The sequence below is a fragment of the Alligator mississippiensis genome, chromosome 3 (genome assembly GCF_030867095.1).
Source record: "Alligator mississippiensis isolate rAllMis1 chromosome 3, rAllMis1, whole genome shotgun sequence".
NCBI lineage: Eukaryota > Metazoa > Chordata > Crocodylia > Alligatoridae > Alligator > Alligator mississippiensis.
Genome location: NC_081826.1, coordinates 253,849,457 through 253,865,547, shown reverse-complemented (window position 1 = coordinate 253,865,547; position 16,091 = coordinate 253,849,457). Strand labels below are relative to the sequence as shown.

General features: G+C 45.2%; 1 protein-coding gene across 3 annotated transcripts in view; it reads left to right on the top strand.

Moving 5' to 3' along the window:
- FAM169A (family with sequence similarity 169 member A) overlaps positions 1 to 16,091 on the top strand; it is a 63,239-nt gene that overhangs the window by 33,447 nt on the left and 13,701 nt on the right. For 2 of the 3 annotated variants that reach the window (XM_019482498.2, XM_019482526.2), the window contains 4 exons: positions 3,215 to 3,343; positions 4,732 to 4,847; positions 10,238 to 10,286; positions 10,892 to 11,030. In XM_019482498.2, the coding sequence (XP_019338043.1) occupies positions 3,215 to 3,343; positions 4,732 to 4,847; positions 10,238 to 10,286; positions 10,892 to 11,030 (433 nt within the window). The remainder of the gene's footprint in view (positions 1 to 3,214; positions 3,344 to 4,731; positions 4,848 to 10,237; positions 10,287 to 10,891; positions 11,031 to 16,091) is intronic. The other variant, XM_019482519.2, reaches the window with a different exon arrangement.

Genomic DNA, 16,091 nt, shown 5'->3' with positions numbered 1-16,091 from the left:
AGCTTATCTGCATACACTTTCTTTCAATTTCCAAAGAAATATTCCCAGCTGAGTTCAACAGAGCTGAAATAATTTAATAGAAAAACCTTAAATTTAAGCTTAAAATGTGCTACTATTTGATGAAATTTAGTTATCTGAGGATCATAGAACAGTAAGGCTGAAAGGGACCTCACTAGTTGAGCTAATCCATCACCCTACTTGGGACAAGATCATCCCTGACTAAAACATCGCAGCAAAGTGTCTGTCTAACCCAGGGGTGGGCAATTATTTGGATCTGAGGGCCACATAGGGAGTTTTGGTGAGCTGTTGTGGTCTGGATTGGCACCCTTCCCATCCTAGACCTAAATTTTGCAACAAGAGACCTACAGCAGGGAGTCCAGAATTACTCAGCACTGCTACCACAAGCCTTTTCCTCCTTGTTACTACTTGCAGTGAAATAATAAATCAGCATTGCACATTTATTATTTAGATATTTAAGTTAAACTTATTTGGGGCTACCCCCCCCAGTGCAATAGCTTACCAAAACTCCCTAAATGACTGCTTTGCGCTCAGTGGGGCAGCAGAGATGGGGTGGGCCCAAGGCTGCAACAGTGTGGGGCTGGGGCTGAGGCCTGAGGCAAAGCTGTGATTCGCTGCCTGCAAGCCCCTGCCTGCAGAACTGGTGCCCATCACGGGCATGTGGGGAGCATGGATCTGCTGTCACCGCTGTGTGATCCCAGGGTCTCCATGGAGACCAGTCAAGACCCACGTAGGCAGGTTGCATGGCCAGGTGGATGGGATGGGGACATGGTTGGGGAAGCAGCTGCATCCAGGGCCAGGTATGGGATCTTGAGGCAGTGACAGCATGGGGCAAGGGCCAGGAGCAGATCCGTGATCTGTTGATCGCACACCCCTGCCCACTGAACCTGCACTCTTTGCAGGGTCACGTAGACTCTTGGCTCTGTTCCAGGCCCTTGCAGTGGGTTTGGGGCGGACAGGCTGTGGTGCCCAGGCAGCAGGGTTGTGTCCAGCTGTGGTAACTGGAAGGAGCTGCTGCCACTGAGGTTGCTTAGAAGTGAGTCTAGCTGCTTCATCGCCCCAGCCCCACTACATGCCCTGGGGGCGGCAGGACTGGCTGAATGTGCCATAACCCGGGCTACCCCCTACATCTGGGTTGAGCAGGACCAAGGGACCCGCTGCGGGCTGGACAAAATCCCTTGGCAGACCTGGATCTAACCCATGGGCCATATTTTGACCGCCCCTGGTTAACTTCCATGGATGGAGAATCTACAACTTTTCTATGCAGCCTGTTCTTATTTGGTAGGATTATGAAGTATTCATCAGTGGAATTTTTAATGGTTGGAGATGTGGCCAAGCCACTCCTGTTGGACACTCAAGACTGGCTTATAGTTCTGTAGTGGTGAGGGGCAGGGGGTATTGGGAACTCAGCACTGAGGGGTTTGAGCATGTCCTGCCAAGCTCTGCTCATCCTGAGTCCACAGGCACACTCCAGACTGGGGCTGTTCAGGGTTCATCCCCAGCATTAGTTTTCAAGCTCACTGGAGATTTGAGACTCAAGTAGGGACTGGATGAGTCCGAAGCAGCTTTATTGCCAAAGTTCTGGGTCTGGAGCATATCTGTGAGTTTGGATAGGGAGAGTGCTGTAGTGGTGTGTTTGTCGCCTCTTGTCCTGCCCCTTGCCCCTAGGTGGGACCTTCCATTGAAGTGCCATAGATTAGTTCTTAGTAACTAGTGTGAGAGGAACCAGCTGCTTGAACCCCACTGTGCTCCAGCTTTGTGCCCCTGGGCTCCATGCTCAGCTGTCAGCTTTACCCATCCCCTGCTGCATCTTAAACATACCCATTGCCACAACTCTAGTCATAGGAATGATGATGGCTACAGTAACTCTTTCAGGACCACATGAAGGGTTTGGACAGACATGCACAGAAGCAGCCTTGCACAACATTCTAAACACACCCTTGCTTTGTTTTCTCATCAGTATCACAAGAAATGCAGAACAATTTGATTGCATTAAGAATGTCTGTGTATCCATTTCCTGGAGGTCCCTCTGTGATCAGGCTGGCAAGGTCTCCCCTGACCTGTCAGGCTTCTGCAGGTAGCTCTTTACAGCTAGAGATGCTGAAAAAGGCTGAAGACTTAGGGCCAGATCCTGTTCCTCCTGTTAAATGCCTAAGTGTGATCTTATTCTACCTTGGTCAAATCCCTGAAAAACAGTTAAGGAGTGGATGGTTCTTCTGCTTGCAGCTTTTTGTAACTTACTTTCATAACTAAGATAATGGCATGTTGCTGAAGTAGGTACATTAACATGTTATCAGAGACTTGAGCAAGGTAGAATACGATGTGGCCCCCTGACTTTTGCCCTTAATTTCTTGCCCCTCTGAGACTTGTGCTTACTAACATGCCCTTCCCAACCCCAGTAAGGCACCTGTATTCTTTCTTCGGCCTTTGCAAAACTACCTCCTGTTCTAAACCCACCTCCCCGCAGACAGTCTGGCCAACTGTTGTCCCCAGTCTGGGAGGGATGTAACAGAAGTTTTGTCCGTGGAGTGGTATACACATCAACAGAAAGACATTTATGATGCAGCAGTTTCTGGCAGCTACAGAATAACTTTATGATCTCAACCAGGGTTCTTAAGTCATAAAAAGGTTCCCCAAACCATCATGTTGGGGTAACCAAGGGCATTCCAGGGGCTAGTGCTGGTTGTCTGATATAATGGTGCAGTAACTGACTCTGCAGTCCTGTGGAGTGTCACACAAGTGCCTTGGGTAACATTAATTGGTATGATCGGTGGGCTGGATACAGTATTTTTAGAGCATATCCCCAAACATTTAATTGTAGAAATCTTTAAATCTTGGTTAGATTTAAACTGCTCTTGAAACAAATAACCATATAATTAGCACACAATATCACAAGTAAGGCTGTAATACCTAAAAGTGAGGGAGGTATTTCACAAAAGACAAAAAAATAGAAATTACAGTCCCTCTTCCCTTAAATATGCAATCAACGTTTTTGAGATGCTGGAAGATGCTTAATAGTGGTTGGGGGTTGGAATCAAATGCAAAAAGATAGTTACTCAGGCTAGACAGGTTGGTTCAGCTCCATTTTAGGCATGACGTGAGAGAGTTGAGTGGCTAATTTAAAAAAATTAAATGAACACAAGTTATGGGTCAATGTACCATGTGGTAAGGCTTTTTTTTTTTAATATTTGTTCAGCTTGTAAGCAGTACTTTGAAAAGTACCCAGGTGATCATGATCTTCTATGGGAAGTCGAAGGAGCAGGACACTGGTTCCAGAGAACGCCTATTACCACTATATTGCAGAGAGAAATACTCAAGATGACAGGTAAGCATGCAGATGCATAGCATAGCAGCACAGCTCTGTGCTGGGGTGAGGCAGCACCAGCTCCTGCTGTGCAAAATGTGACAATGCAATCAGGTGCAGTAATGGCTGCTTTTGCTTTGCCTCTCCCCAAAAGGCAGTACCTGGGGCTGCTGCCCCAGTCACCTTTTTTGCCGCCTCCTCTCTGCCACCATTACACTACTGTTAGCATGCTTTGTGTAACAAGTGCTGGGCTCCAGGGGTGGCTATGATGTTCCACCCTAACTTTCTCTGGGTATACTCCCCTTCTTCCTGCCTGCCACGCCTTGATACAAATGTGTACTTTTTAAAGGGGAGGCTGCCCCTGGAACCCCAGAGTGAGCCCTCATGCAGTAAAAACTGGGCTCTTAACAGCTAGTCATCTCAAGGCCTAATTACTTGGCCTCCAACCTCCCCTGTAGCCATGTCCATGCCTTGTAGATGTTGCTGTCCAACAAATCTCCCTTGTTGGGGCCTTGGCCTTCTTGGCCTTTGCCCCTTTTTCTCTCACTGGGCTATCTAGACAAGGTCCACTGTACTGGACCTGGGTTCTAGCTCTTCCTCACTCTGCCCTGGGCTCTCCAGCCCTAGTTTCAACCCTCTTCAGCTTGAGCTACTACCCTGTCATCCTTGGGCATGCTGTTGCCTGCTTGAGTCCTGTGCACCACCCCTGGCAGGATTCCGGGCACTAAATTGCAGTGTGCCTCATGGGTGCCCCACCACAGCCTCCCCATCACCCCTTTGCTAGCTGTACCTGGTCCGCTGGTTTAAACTTAACCAGAAACTTAAACAGAAACATAGGCCCATCAGTTATAACCAAACTCTGAGCCCACTGGCTGTAATGCAACTCTAAACCTATCGGGTCTGTGAGAAAGCCCTCCTCATCCTGGGTCCCAGCCCCTTGAAAACCTTCAGCACCTTGCGTTCAACTCCCAGGTATAACAAGATCCCAGTCAGTTGTTCAGCTACAGTCCTCTCCCCTGTTGCCTGCAGGGTCAGACTGCCTGCCCTGACTCAGGCCTCGGGCTTATATGTTCCCTAAACCCAGCCTCCTTCCAGTCAGGAGACTTCTCCAGACTGGTTGCAGGTGTGCCCTTTACTGTGATGGGCCACTTGCTGCCTTTCCTCTTACGGCGAGCTCCTGTTTAGCTGCCGCGGTTCTAGCTGTTGCAGTTTCTCTCTTTATAGTAACAGAAGCTCTAATCTTTCTGTTATGTTTAGAAATGGTCAGATTTTCGTTGATGATCTATGTTAATGTGAGTGTAAAGACTCTACTTGGAGCAAGATTGGGCCCTACGTAAGCTTGTATTCAAAGCTAGTAACAGGTTAGGTAAACTGTATCTGCATTTGTGTTTTGTTTTTTCTTTTGAAAGCAGAATCCTCTCAAAAAGAAAACAACAGTTCCCAGACTGAGGAGTTGTTTCTGCAGTCCGCCATGGAACCTGAAATGAGAAATGAGCAGAACACAGAGACTGAAACACAGCTAAGTGTAGGTACACAGACGGTTTTCTATGTATCTAAAAGTTTGGGGCTTTTTATAGTGTTTGCTAAATTACATATTTTACATCTTTAGTTTTGGTAATCCGGGAGTGGGCAATTATTTGGTTGGAGGGCTGCTTAAGGAGTTTTGGTGAGCTGTTGAGGGCCGCCAGGGTAGCCCCACCCCTTGAGAGGTGCCCCGCCCCCTGGTCGCCATCTTGGGACCGGAAGTGCTGCCCCTGACCTTTCCCACTGGAAGTTCCTCCCCTTGCCCCTAGAAGTACTTCTTTTGGGAAGGGAGTTTGCCAACTTGAAACTGGAAAAAAAAAATTATATACTAAAAATCAGACATGTACAATAACATCTTTTTATTTTGTTTCAAAAAATATTTTTTTTCCTGATTTGTGTGTCATGTATATAGAGGTGATTGTATAATAGCTCAAAATTAAGCCTTACTCTTTTATATTGTGGGGGGGGGGTGTTGTGGAGGGGTGTGGGGTATGCATGTGGGTGTGTGTGTGGGGGGGGTGTCTGTGGGGGGCCTCCCTACAAACATACCCCCCATTGTGCACAGTCCATGCTGCAAGTGGCAGCAGCAGGTGAAACCCCCTGGCAGTGTGGGGTCCTGGTAAGCCCCAGGACTGCATGTGACCAGGCCACTGGCTCCATTGTGCAGGGCTCACATACCCAAGCCCTGTGCTACCAGGTCCCGACAGGGCCTGGCCCTGGGGCACCAGCACAGGACCTGCACTCCCACCCAGCTGCCACTTCACTCCCACCTGCCACCACGGCCACACCCCTCCCCAACCTGCCACTGCTGCCACTCCCACCCCCCACCACTGCCACCACCACTTCCCCTGCCCGCTACCACTGCCACCTTTCCCCTGCTGCTTCCAATACCTTCCTGCCCACTCCTGTCCAAACTGGCCCACCCATCCACCACTGCTGCCACTGCCACCACTTCCCCTGCCTGCCACTGCTTCCCTACCTGTGGGGCCAGGGTCAGAGCCATCCCACGGGCGAGGGTGGGAGCGCAACACATGCTGCCCCCTGGGAGTGAGTAGGGCTCGGCCCCATGTGAGCACAGCAGGGGCATCCGGGGGCCAGGCCAGATGCAGTGAATTGGTAGGCACCCGCCCGTGGGCCAGATGTAATTGCCTGGTAGGCCAAATCCGGCCCATGGGCCATATTTTGCCTGCCCCTGTGTTAATCCTTTGTTAGTTAAAATATTTATGGAACAGAAAGGTGAGCCTTTGTTTTGATATATTTCTAAATCTCTACCTAAGAGACTGGATAAACTCAGAAAAACCCAGAGATAAATCCTGGCAAATAAATTTATAACATTCATGGATTTGATAAAAATCTGTGACCTCTGTATTGATACTTCTGCTTTATCCCCTGCTTCCTTGGATTGTTTGCCCTCAGTGTGAGTCCTTTACAGAAATCCAGGGAGCTTAGACTTCTAGCAGCTCTAGGTGCCTTTGTGTGCACTGTAGAGTTACAGCTAGTCCACAGAACCTATGACTTATTATCAGGCTATGGATAAACAAGCACATTACAGTAAGATAAATGGGGATGGAGTCTTACCATGCAGGAGATGCCTTGTGGTAACTCTCCTGGTGTCTGCTGTTACCCTACAGCAGGGGTGGCCAACCTGCAACAAAGGTGCCACAAGTGGCATGGGCAGCCTTTGTGGCATGTGGCAGATCAAGGCCAAGACAGAAAGCAGAGTTACAGATTGGGTATGGAGCTGAAAACAGCAGCAGATAGAACAGGGAGTGTAGGGCAGGGAGAAGAAAGCAGAAGCAGAGAAGAAAGCCTTTGTTTCAGTCAGTTTTTGCTTTCCATGGGGTCGGAATGGGCTAACACCTGCCCAGGCAAGAAACAGGCACAGCAGAGCAGCTGAAGTCCCCGTTCCCTTTAACTCATTAACTTTTTTGTTTGTTCATATCTCAGACACCTCTGAAGATCATCAATTTGCCACTGACCCTGCAATACAGAAAAAGCTAGAGAGATGTGTATTCTGCTGCTTGTTGTAGCTGAATTGAACTGATTTGCATCTCAGGAACTATGAAAAAGGGATTTTTTTTTTAAGCAGTTGATATTAGTTAATAGCAACATATTGGTGCCCTGTGGTTTGTTGCTTCTAAGAGGCTCTTGTGGTAGGAAGTGTCATCTGAATATACGGTAATGGAAATGCTTCTGGTCAAGCAGGTTTTGCTCTTGTTTGCAAGTGGGTGTTGAATGTGCTAGGGTAACCATTATCTTTTTGTAAAAGGAGCACTAGCTGCTTGCTTATACATTGCAAATTCATCTAGGACTAGTAGAATACTAGCAAGCAAATGGTCCTTTCCTTTTATCTTCCCTGTAAGTTAAAGAGTATGAAATGGCTGAATGGTGTTTAACAACTTGTACTGATGGATTATTAGAGGGCTTAGGGAGCAAAGCATTGCTAACAGTGGTGTAACTATGGCCGGGCGACTGGGGCAGCTATCTTGGACTTCTACTTTGTGGAGGGGCAGAAAAAAAATGGCTGCTGTTATAGTGCACAGAAGCAGCCAGAAGTTGTCATTGCTCTTGTGTCACAGCTGCCTCAGGTGCCCAACTGTGTTGTTATACCTCTGATTGCAGCTGGCCTCCTTGCTACCTCCTGGGTGCATCTACATGAGACACTGACTGCCCAGTAGCCAAAAAACAATGCACAGTAATACGTAACAGCACGGACAGTGCTAATACTCTACTGCACAGTATTATTATGCTACTGTGCAGTAGCATCACCTAAAAGATGTTGGCTGGTGCCACTGCACAGTAACTGTGGTTTCTACACATTTAGTACTTGCTACTACTTTAGTACTTGCGCAGTAATATCTTGTGTAGACACCCCCTGTAGCCTTCTTAGGTGAATATTCAGAATATGACTCTAGAGCACAATACTCATCCAAAGAGTGCAGAAGTGCTCAAGCATCAGATATGTCAGTCACAACAGTCTCCAGTGCACAGTTGTCTCTATCACAGACAAATATAAAGTACAGTGTACAGACTACATTCAGTTCCCTCACAGGAGGATGTAGATCCCTTTTGTACATATTTGAATTCTTAGCTAAATTTGCCCACATATGGATATACAATGAAATACAGGCAGTCCTCGGACTTACTACACAATTGGTTCCTGAAAACCCTTAAGTCGAAACATTGTAACTCAGAACCACTTTTCTCATAAGAAAATGTTATGAATGGGGGATTGATTCCTGAACCAAAGCCCGATGCCCTATTTTCAGCAAAAATACCCCAGAATTTTGTACTCAATCAATTATAGATGAGTAATATAGCTACATTAATGTATTTATATCGTAAATAGAAATCATATTGATTTGGAAGGACTTCTTTGAGATGACTTTGCTGGACTTTTTGAAGGGCTCTTGGTTAGACTTTTTGAAGGGTTCTTGTTTGGAGTCGTCTTGGGAGTCTTGGCTCCAGGTTTTTCTGGAATCTTGTCTGCTTTCTTAAAGAAAGTGTCCAAGGAAGTTTGGAGAGAGGTTCTCCAGGGAGATGGGGGACACAGCGAACTTGTTCGCTGGCACGGTGTCGGATTGGATCAAGCATTGTAAGTTCAAACTGTTGTCAGAAAGTTGAAATGGTGTCAATTTATAAACGTTTAAAGTGTGAAACGTTGCAAGTCGAGGACTGCCTGTATTTTAATATTTTGTTAAAATATTATGCAGCTGTTTCTTGGGACAGAAATGCTATAGCGTAAAGCTAGGGTATTCAGCAAATACTATTGAATGTTAATGCATGTGAACTTGTGTTCTACTAAACAAGTAAAATGGACTTGGTAGTAAACAGGATGAAGCTCCTAAGCAGAGACTATTTTAGTAGCTGGAAGGCTGGCTACAAAATTAAAGCTTAACACTACTCTGAAGTGAAAGCCAAAGCTCCCATTGACTTCAGTGGTGGCAGATTCAGGGTTTTCAGCACAAAAATTAGTTACTGATGTCAGAAATTCATAGTCCAAGTGAAATGAGTTCAGCTAGTGCTCCTGCTTTAAATAAAAGTGCTTCCCAAAGGAGAACTGAATAGAAAATAATGGTGATTTTTTTTCTTTGAGTCTGTAAACATCCTAAAGCAATGACTCTGATTCTGCTTTAATTCATAACAATAAGTTTCCAACTCTGAAATGTAACAATGCCAATTGACTCCACTGCTTATCTAAGCAGAAATCTCTGACATCTCTGTTTAGCTGAAGTTGTTTGATGCAGTGATACAATTATGTCTGGGAAGAAAGCATTTAATTGCTGTTAAGGTTTCCAGGGTGAACTAGGAATTCAGGTTTTACAAAAATGTCACCACCTATTCCTATACACAGAAGGCAGAAGGAAACAGGAGATGCCTATAATGTGAAGGATTTGAAAGACTGTTGGAGAGCCAGAGTGTCAAAACAGCCCAACCCCTTCCAAACTGCTCAAACCACTGGTAGCTTTTTTCCAGAGAACTGCATTAACAATACAAAATTCCGTAGCCTACTGAGAACTTGGGAGCAGTGTAAGTTAGGATAAACTTTCCAAAAAGTGCTTGAATGTGTAATGCAAGGAATAATATACAACTAAACCAATCCTTCTATGTTAAAATTTGTATGAAGCCATCTCAAATAGTAATGTATTATAGAATTGTTGTAAACCACTGATGGTCTTGTAGAAGAATATATTATTTGAACAATATGACCGGAAGTTCAGCAGTGCAGGGGGAGATCGTTAGTGATGGCTACTTTAGGTAATCTAGTCTAGGACAATATAATTAATTGTAGCCTTTTTTAAGTGAAGTTTATACTGTTAAAAATGATTATAAAAATAGAATTGTGATTGGTGGTTCTAGATATGGCTAGAGTAACCTTTTTGTTCACAAATTTAACAGACTTCTAGCTGTTCATACTCTAGCTGGTATACATAAACAGGTTTTGTGTTTTGTTTTCCTGACTTATCACCTCATTACCTGTAACAGGAGTTAATAAATTTATTACCAGTTTTGATAATGTTAAGTATGAATAGGTGCTCTTGTATTGCATGACCATTTGAAGTAAATATCAGAACTGAAATGTAGAAAAAAATATATTTAGAAAATTTTAAATTTAAATATATTTAGAATATTTTTAGAGAAAAGCAGATTACTCATGGGAAAAGATGATGCCGCCTTTTTCCTTGTTTCTTCATTCCTCATTCCCTTTCCCCTCTTTAGAATGTAACTGTTCTTCTAAGGAATCGTTACTTTGAGTGAATGAATTCTTCAGAACGTAACTAGGGTTTGGGTGGTTCAGCAGTTTCAGTCAGAAAAAGGTAACTTCAGTAGGTTTTGTTTTTGTTTTTAAATAGCCTTGTGTATGTTTGGTTTTTGGGTTTTTCTCTGTAGACTGATTCTTCAAAGGATACCACAGACATGCAGGCAAGCAGTTCTGCAGGTAAAGTAAAATAAAATAAAATAAAAAAGTGCTGATTTAGCAACATTGTCCTTGCATTTTAGAGGATAGGGGTCCACTTAACTATTTTTAATTTCTGTGCATCTCTATTTATTCATATACAAAATTAGATATAATATTATTTATAATCTTTTTGGGGTGTTGTGAGGCCTAACTATTGTTTAAGTCAGGGGTCAGCAGCCTGTGGTCCTCAGACCAGTTCTGGCCAATAAAACCCTTGGATCCAATCCATGGACATGGAGTGCCTTCTGTGGGCACTTCCTGTGCCACCTTGGGGGTGGGGAGGGGACGGGACACAAGCAGTGGCATGGTCCTAGGACCCACCCACCCACTGACCTGCCTTTGACCTGGGGTGGGGCAGCTCACAGCCAGAAAAGGTTGCCTACCTCTGGTTCAAATATTTTGAAATCTGGAAGAAAGGCACCGTACACTTAGCATTTCACTGTAAGTGCTAATTTTTATTTCAGTTAGGCTCTATCCATGGCCACTTCAATGAAATAAAAAAAGTATTTGTTGTCTTGATCTAGGAAGATAGTGTTTGTGCATGTAGTTTTTTTCATTTCAATTAATTTTGCTGTTTCTTTAAGAGTTTGCTGTTACTCCTGTTTCTACTCGGACACGAAGCAGTCATTTAAAGCGTCCCAGGATAGGAAAAAATAGCAAGGAATCTGAACTTGAAGCTCCGCAAGGAGAGGGTGAGAACATTCATCAGGCATCAGAAAGCGGGTAAGGCTGTAGTTTTTCATTCTGTAGTTTCAATGGTGTTAGAAGTATATAATGCCTATAGGTACCTGCTGTATTCTATTGCAGTGTTTCTCAACCTTTTAAGTAGCAGGTACCCCCTAACTTCTGAAAATGTTAATAAGTACCCCAACTCTCAATTTTCCAGGGGTTTTGATATTTACAGACTAATGTGTGCCATATGTTGGAAGAAGGGCTGTGTATATAAGGCCGTGATATGACAGATGTCTGATCTGGAGTGGGCAGTTGCCACCTTTTACACCAGGGGAGCACAACTCAAGTATGTACATGGGCTAGAGGTGATGTTGGCCAAAGTGAGGAGGGCTGACACCAAATTATTGCTGGGGGAATTTAAATTTTTTGTCATAGTTTTGAAAGGAGGAAGGGGCAAGAGAGAGTGCTGGGGTACCTGCATACCCCCTGCCTGTGTCTTGCGTACCCCCAGGGGTATGCATACCACAGGTTGAGATACTATGTTCTGTTGGACAGCAAAAATGATTCTAACCCTGCTTTTGATCTAAATTTTCTGATTACCTGATCTGATGGGGAGGTAAGCAAGCTGTCAACTGCAAAGCGATTACACCAAAAATGATAGTTTGTGCTGCTTGTATAAACTTGGTGGATATTGGGAAACGCAGAATAAACACAGACTTTACAGATCTTACTTACATGTCTGGTTATACACCAGTCTGCATTGATGGAAAAAGATCTGTGTCCCCATGTCATCATTTCTTATGGTTTGTTTTTGTTGGAAACGGTAGTTATTTCACTTCAGAATAAATTTACATCATAGTAATGTTTATATAGTTGTTTCGGTGTTCTGCCCTTTCACACTGCTTTGTGCCCTGTCCTAATTGGAAGTGCTGTTTATGTGTGTGCCCTTTACTGCTTTGAGGGGAAGGGTCAGGTGACTAGATGTCATCTCCCTGTTTTAAAAGTTGATGTGCAGCCAGCTATTGTTCATCAATGTTGCAGCACTCCAGGAGCTGGCACACCTACCCTATTCTAGTCCTGTGCTGTGCTGCTTCAGTGTGCTTCCAGATAGAGCTGTGCTGAGTCTGTGGATCGCCTTGCCCCCTGGGGAAGAGGGAAGAGTTGTGAAAACCTTGGAGTCTAGACATGCATGAGGTAATTTCTGATGTGATTAGCCAATCAGGGTCATAACTGAGAAACTATGCAGTGCTGTTTTAAAATAAAGGATATGAATATCGCTTACAAAAAAGCAAAGGAAAGCATCGGATCTCTGGCAGTGCTCCAGCTACTTGCCCATATTATGAGGAGGTAAACAGGATTTGGTAGAAGATAACAGCTTTGACCATGCTTCATCTTGGACATGGCTGATACAAAAGAGGGGACAAAACTGTGAAATCAATCACTCCTCTGCACAGAGATGCACCTTGCAGCAGGAGCTCTTCAATTTTCAAGAAAACCCAGCCTTTTTTCACTGAAAGCACTCAGGCTGCCAGCAGCACTGCAAAAGAGACCAGTAAGCATTGTTACTTTTGCGTTGGTTGTTGTTGCATGCTGTGATGCATGCTGGTATCACTTTACCATCTTGGATAGATGTAAGCTAATATCCCTTCCATGGGCAGATCCAGGATTTTGCAAAGGGGGTATGAGAGCAGCAACAGTGCTGCAGGGATGGTTGCACCCTTTCTCACAAGGGAAGGCAGACCACACTGCAGAAGCAACAGACAGGGTCTTTTTTTAATTCCTTCAGCCAGGTAACAATCTTCCCTCCTTTCTCCCTTCTGTATACACAGTGGCATGTTCTTCTCCTTTCCCCTCCCTTCCCCTTCTTGCCACTGTTCCCACTGTTCCAGGATGATTGGGGGCAGGGGGAAAGCTGCATGTGGAGCCAGTTTCAGCCAGAGACCGTGTTGGCTACAAAGGACCAACTCACAGGATCATCATAAAATTCTAGTTTATTGGACAGATGCAAAAGACAGACGATAAACCTTGGTGCTGATCCCCTCAAACATGCACGCATTTATGCGCATGCACACACGCTCACAGTAGCTATCTCTGAACACTGGGCAGGAAGGAGGAACCTGTCTGCCACTGCTGCTGTAGACTCCAGCTGGAGTGGGCAGGAGCAGCTCTGGAGCCTCCCCCACCCCTGCCTCTGGGGCAGCTGGAGACAGTGGCAACAGTGGGTGGAGGATGTGAGAAGAGAAGGGGGATAACATGCTTCTGAGCATATGGGGGGAGGAAGGGGGAGGAATTTATACCTGATTCAGGGACTTAAAAATAAGGTGTTCAGAGTTCGCGAGAATGTAAGAGTTGACCAGAACCCCTTGCAGTGGTTAGTCTGCAAACCACAGCTACCCATTTTGTATGGTGGCTCCTTCTCCTGCCCTTCTGGCATAGCTGGTTCATGAACATACTGGTTTGGGGGAAAAAAAAAAAAAAAGTATAAAAGTGTTTAAGGTCTGAGCACCCCATACTTTTAATTCACGTATGTGGTGTTTTTAGATCAGAGATATCAAACATGCCTTCTGGGCCATATTTGGCCCATGGAGCTCTGTGATCTGGCCTGTAGGTCTCAGACCAGTTTTGTGTGCTATAAGCAGTGTGCAGAGCTGGTCTCTGGCATGTGGGCTGGACTCAGTGCTGCGGATGCTGCTTACAGCACAAGAAGTTGGTCCAGGGCATGTGCTGTATGCGGCACCCATGCCAGAACAGCTATATGCAGTAGCTCTGAAGCTGGGCTGACTCAAGTTGCATCAGAGCCAGCATTCAGGTACCCCATGCTGGCCTCTTATGCCATGTGCATCACACGTAGGTGGTCCAACCCTGTGTGCTGCATAAAGCACATGCTGGCCCTACTCCAGGGCTTGCTCTGCATGTGGTGCACAGGGTCAACAGGGGGTGCCCTGCCAGACTGGTCTTGTGAGCTGGTTCCAGCACACGCAGACAGCCTGGAACCCAATCTGGACCAACCCCAGAGCCAGTGCACAGGGCCAGCCCCATGTATCATATGCAGAGCAAACCCTGGAGTGGAGTCAGCACATGCTTGCTTCTGGGACTGGACAGGTCATGCACACTGCAGGTGGCACAGGCAGTTAGCATGGAGTGTGTGCTGCATGAAACACCCTGCTGTACTGGTCCTGTGTGCTGGCTCATGTGGCCTGATCTCACCTGAAGATTGGCCCAGTGTTCCCTATCTGACCTACAGGGCTGGATTAGATGAACATTCCTGGTTTAGATGAAGCAAGTGAATAAATTGGTTCATCAGTGTAAGTTAGTTATGAAAGCTGATCTTAGCAAGTCGTCACTACATGATCTGATAGCTGCCTTTTTAAAATCTTTTTATCAGTACAAATCGTAGACTTAGATTCTTGATTTTGATCAAGAAGTGAACTGCAGGACTAAGCAAACTCTAGGTAGGAAATGCCATGCATAGTGCTTCTAACAGGACACTGAAACTGGATTTCAGTGTGCCTCACACATACTAGAGTAGTGGTAACGGCAGAGCAACATATGGGCATGACCAGATGTGATATGAAGTGGAATTTTAGATCTTGAAACTATTCTGATATTGCAGAGCAAGGGTGCTTTCTCTTGAGTTGCAACTGAGATTACTAAGCACCTCCAGCCACATGTGCCATTAGGAGGTACTGTTCTGAATAATAGCATAGTGGACCATGCTCAGTTTTCTTTTGCCTTTTATAAACAGCTTCCTTTGCTGTTTAGTCCCATTGATCAGGGACAATTTTCTACTGTTAGGTAGTTCTGGTCTGTACTCTCAGGTTGGTTCCCGTGTTTTTATCCAATGACTTTTAATGTAAAATGCATATGCAGTCCTGGAAGCAAAGGCTGGAACACCAGATTCGTGGGTGCCCCAAATGATTGAGTTAGTCTTCCCCTTCTTGTCCACTCTTTGAGGTTCCTGGCAGATATTAATTTAATAATACAATGAGATCTAAGCAATTTTATCTCAGATCCTAACAATTGTCTCTCCTATGACAGATGTTCAAGGTCTGGCATGGTAGGATGTGCACTTGCTGGAATCTGGAATAAGATTCCCCAAATCCTATTATTTAGTTAAATCAGTATTTGCCAGAGTGTGTAGCTTGACTGCACATGCACTGGGGCATGTGGAGCTGGAGATCAATAAGTCATGGAGCTGCCATGGACCTGTGAGCCTGGCAGTGGCCTGCAGTGTGGCTTTTAAATGACCCTGCCACAGGAAGCCAATAGGCTCCCCACGCATGGGGACATTTAAAGCCTTGGCATGCAGCCCAATGGTGGGCTGTATGCCACATATTCAAATTTAAAGCACAATGCAGAACAGCCACAAAGATGTTCTATATTAAATGTGGAACATCACTGTGGCTAGTTTGCCATTTTATCCTGTGATAACTTGGCTGAACATGTGGCATATTACAATTTATTACATGATTAACACTTTAATTGTGTGATAAATATAATGCCTGTCAGGGCCCTGACTTAAGGAATCTTGAATTCTTAACTGCATAATTGCATATCTTCAGCACGAGGGTGGAGAATGGCCCTACACCTAAACCTGCGTATAGCCTGATGGTTAGCACACTGAGAGATAGGAACTCGACCTCAAGTTGTGTAGAGAGCATCAAACTCCAATCTCCTGAACCCTGGGTGAGTGATCTAACCATTGTACTGTTATATGAAAGGTGGGCATTGACGCATGTTTCTGAATGAAGGTGACCGTGAGTTGTTTTATCTGGGACTCAGTGCTGTCAGCATGTGCTAAGAGTACATCTACCAGATCACAACTTTCAGGGGGATTTAAGTGCAGGGATGATTAATTTCTGGATAGCAATTGGATTGCTGTGTTAGGTGGGTGGCAGGCTGATCAGCTCTGCCAAGATGGCAGCAACTATGGCATGAACAAAAGCAGAACTCTAGCAGTCTTGGGAACTTTACTGGCAGAAACGTAATCATCTATGGCCTTCCAGGTACCTAAGGGTTAAGTGGGGGTTATAAATATGGACTTCAGGCACCTGAAGTCTGTCAGAGTCTCAGTTTAAGCACCTTACCATCTTCAGACTCTCCCAAGCTGAG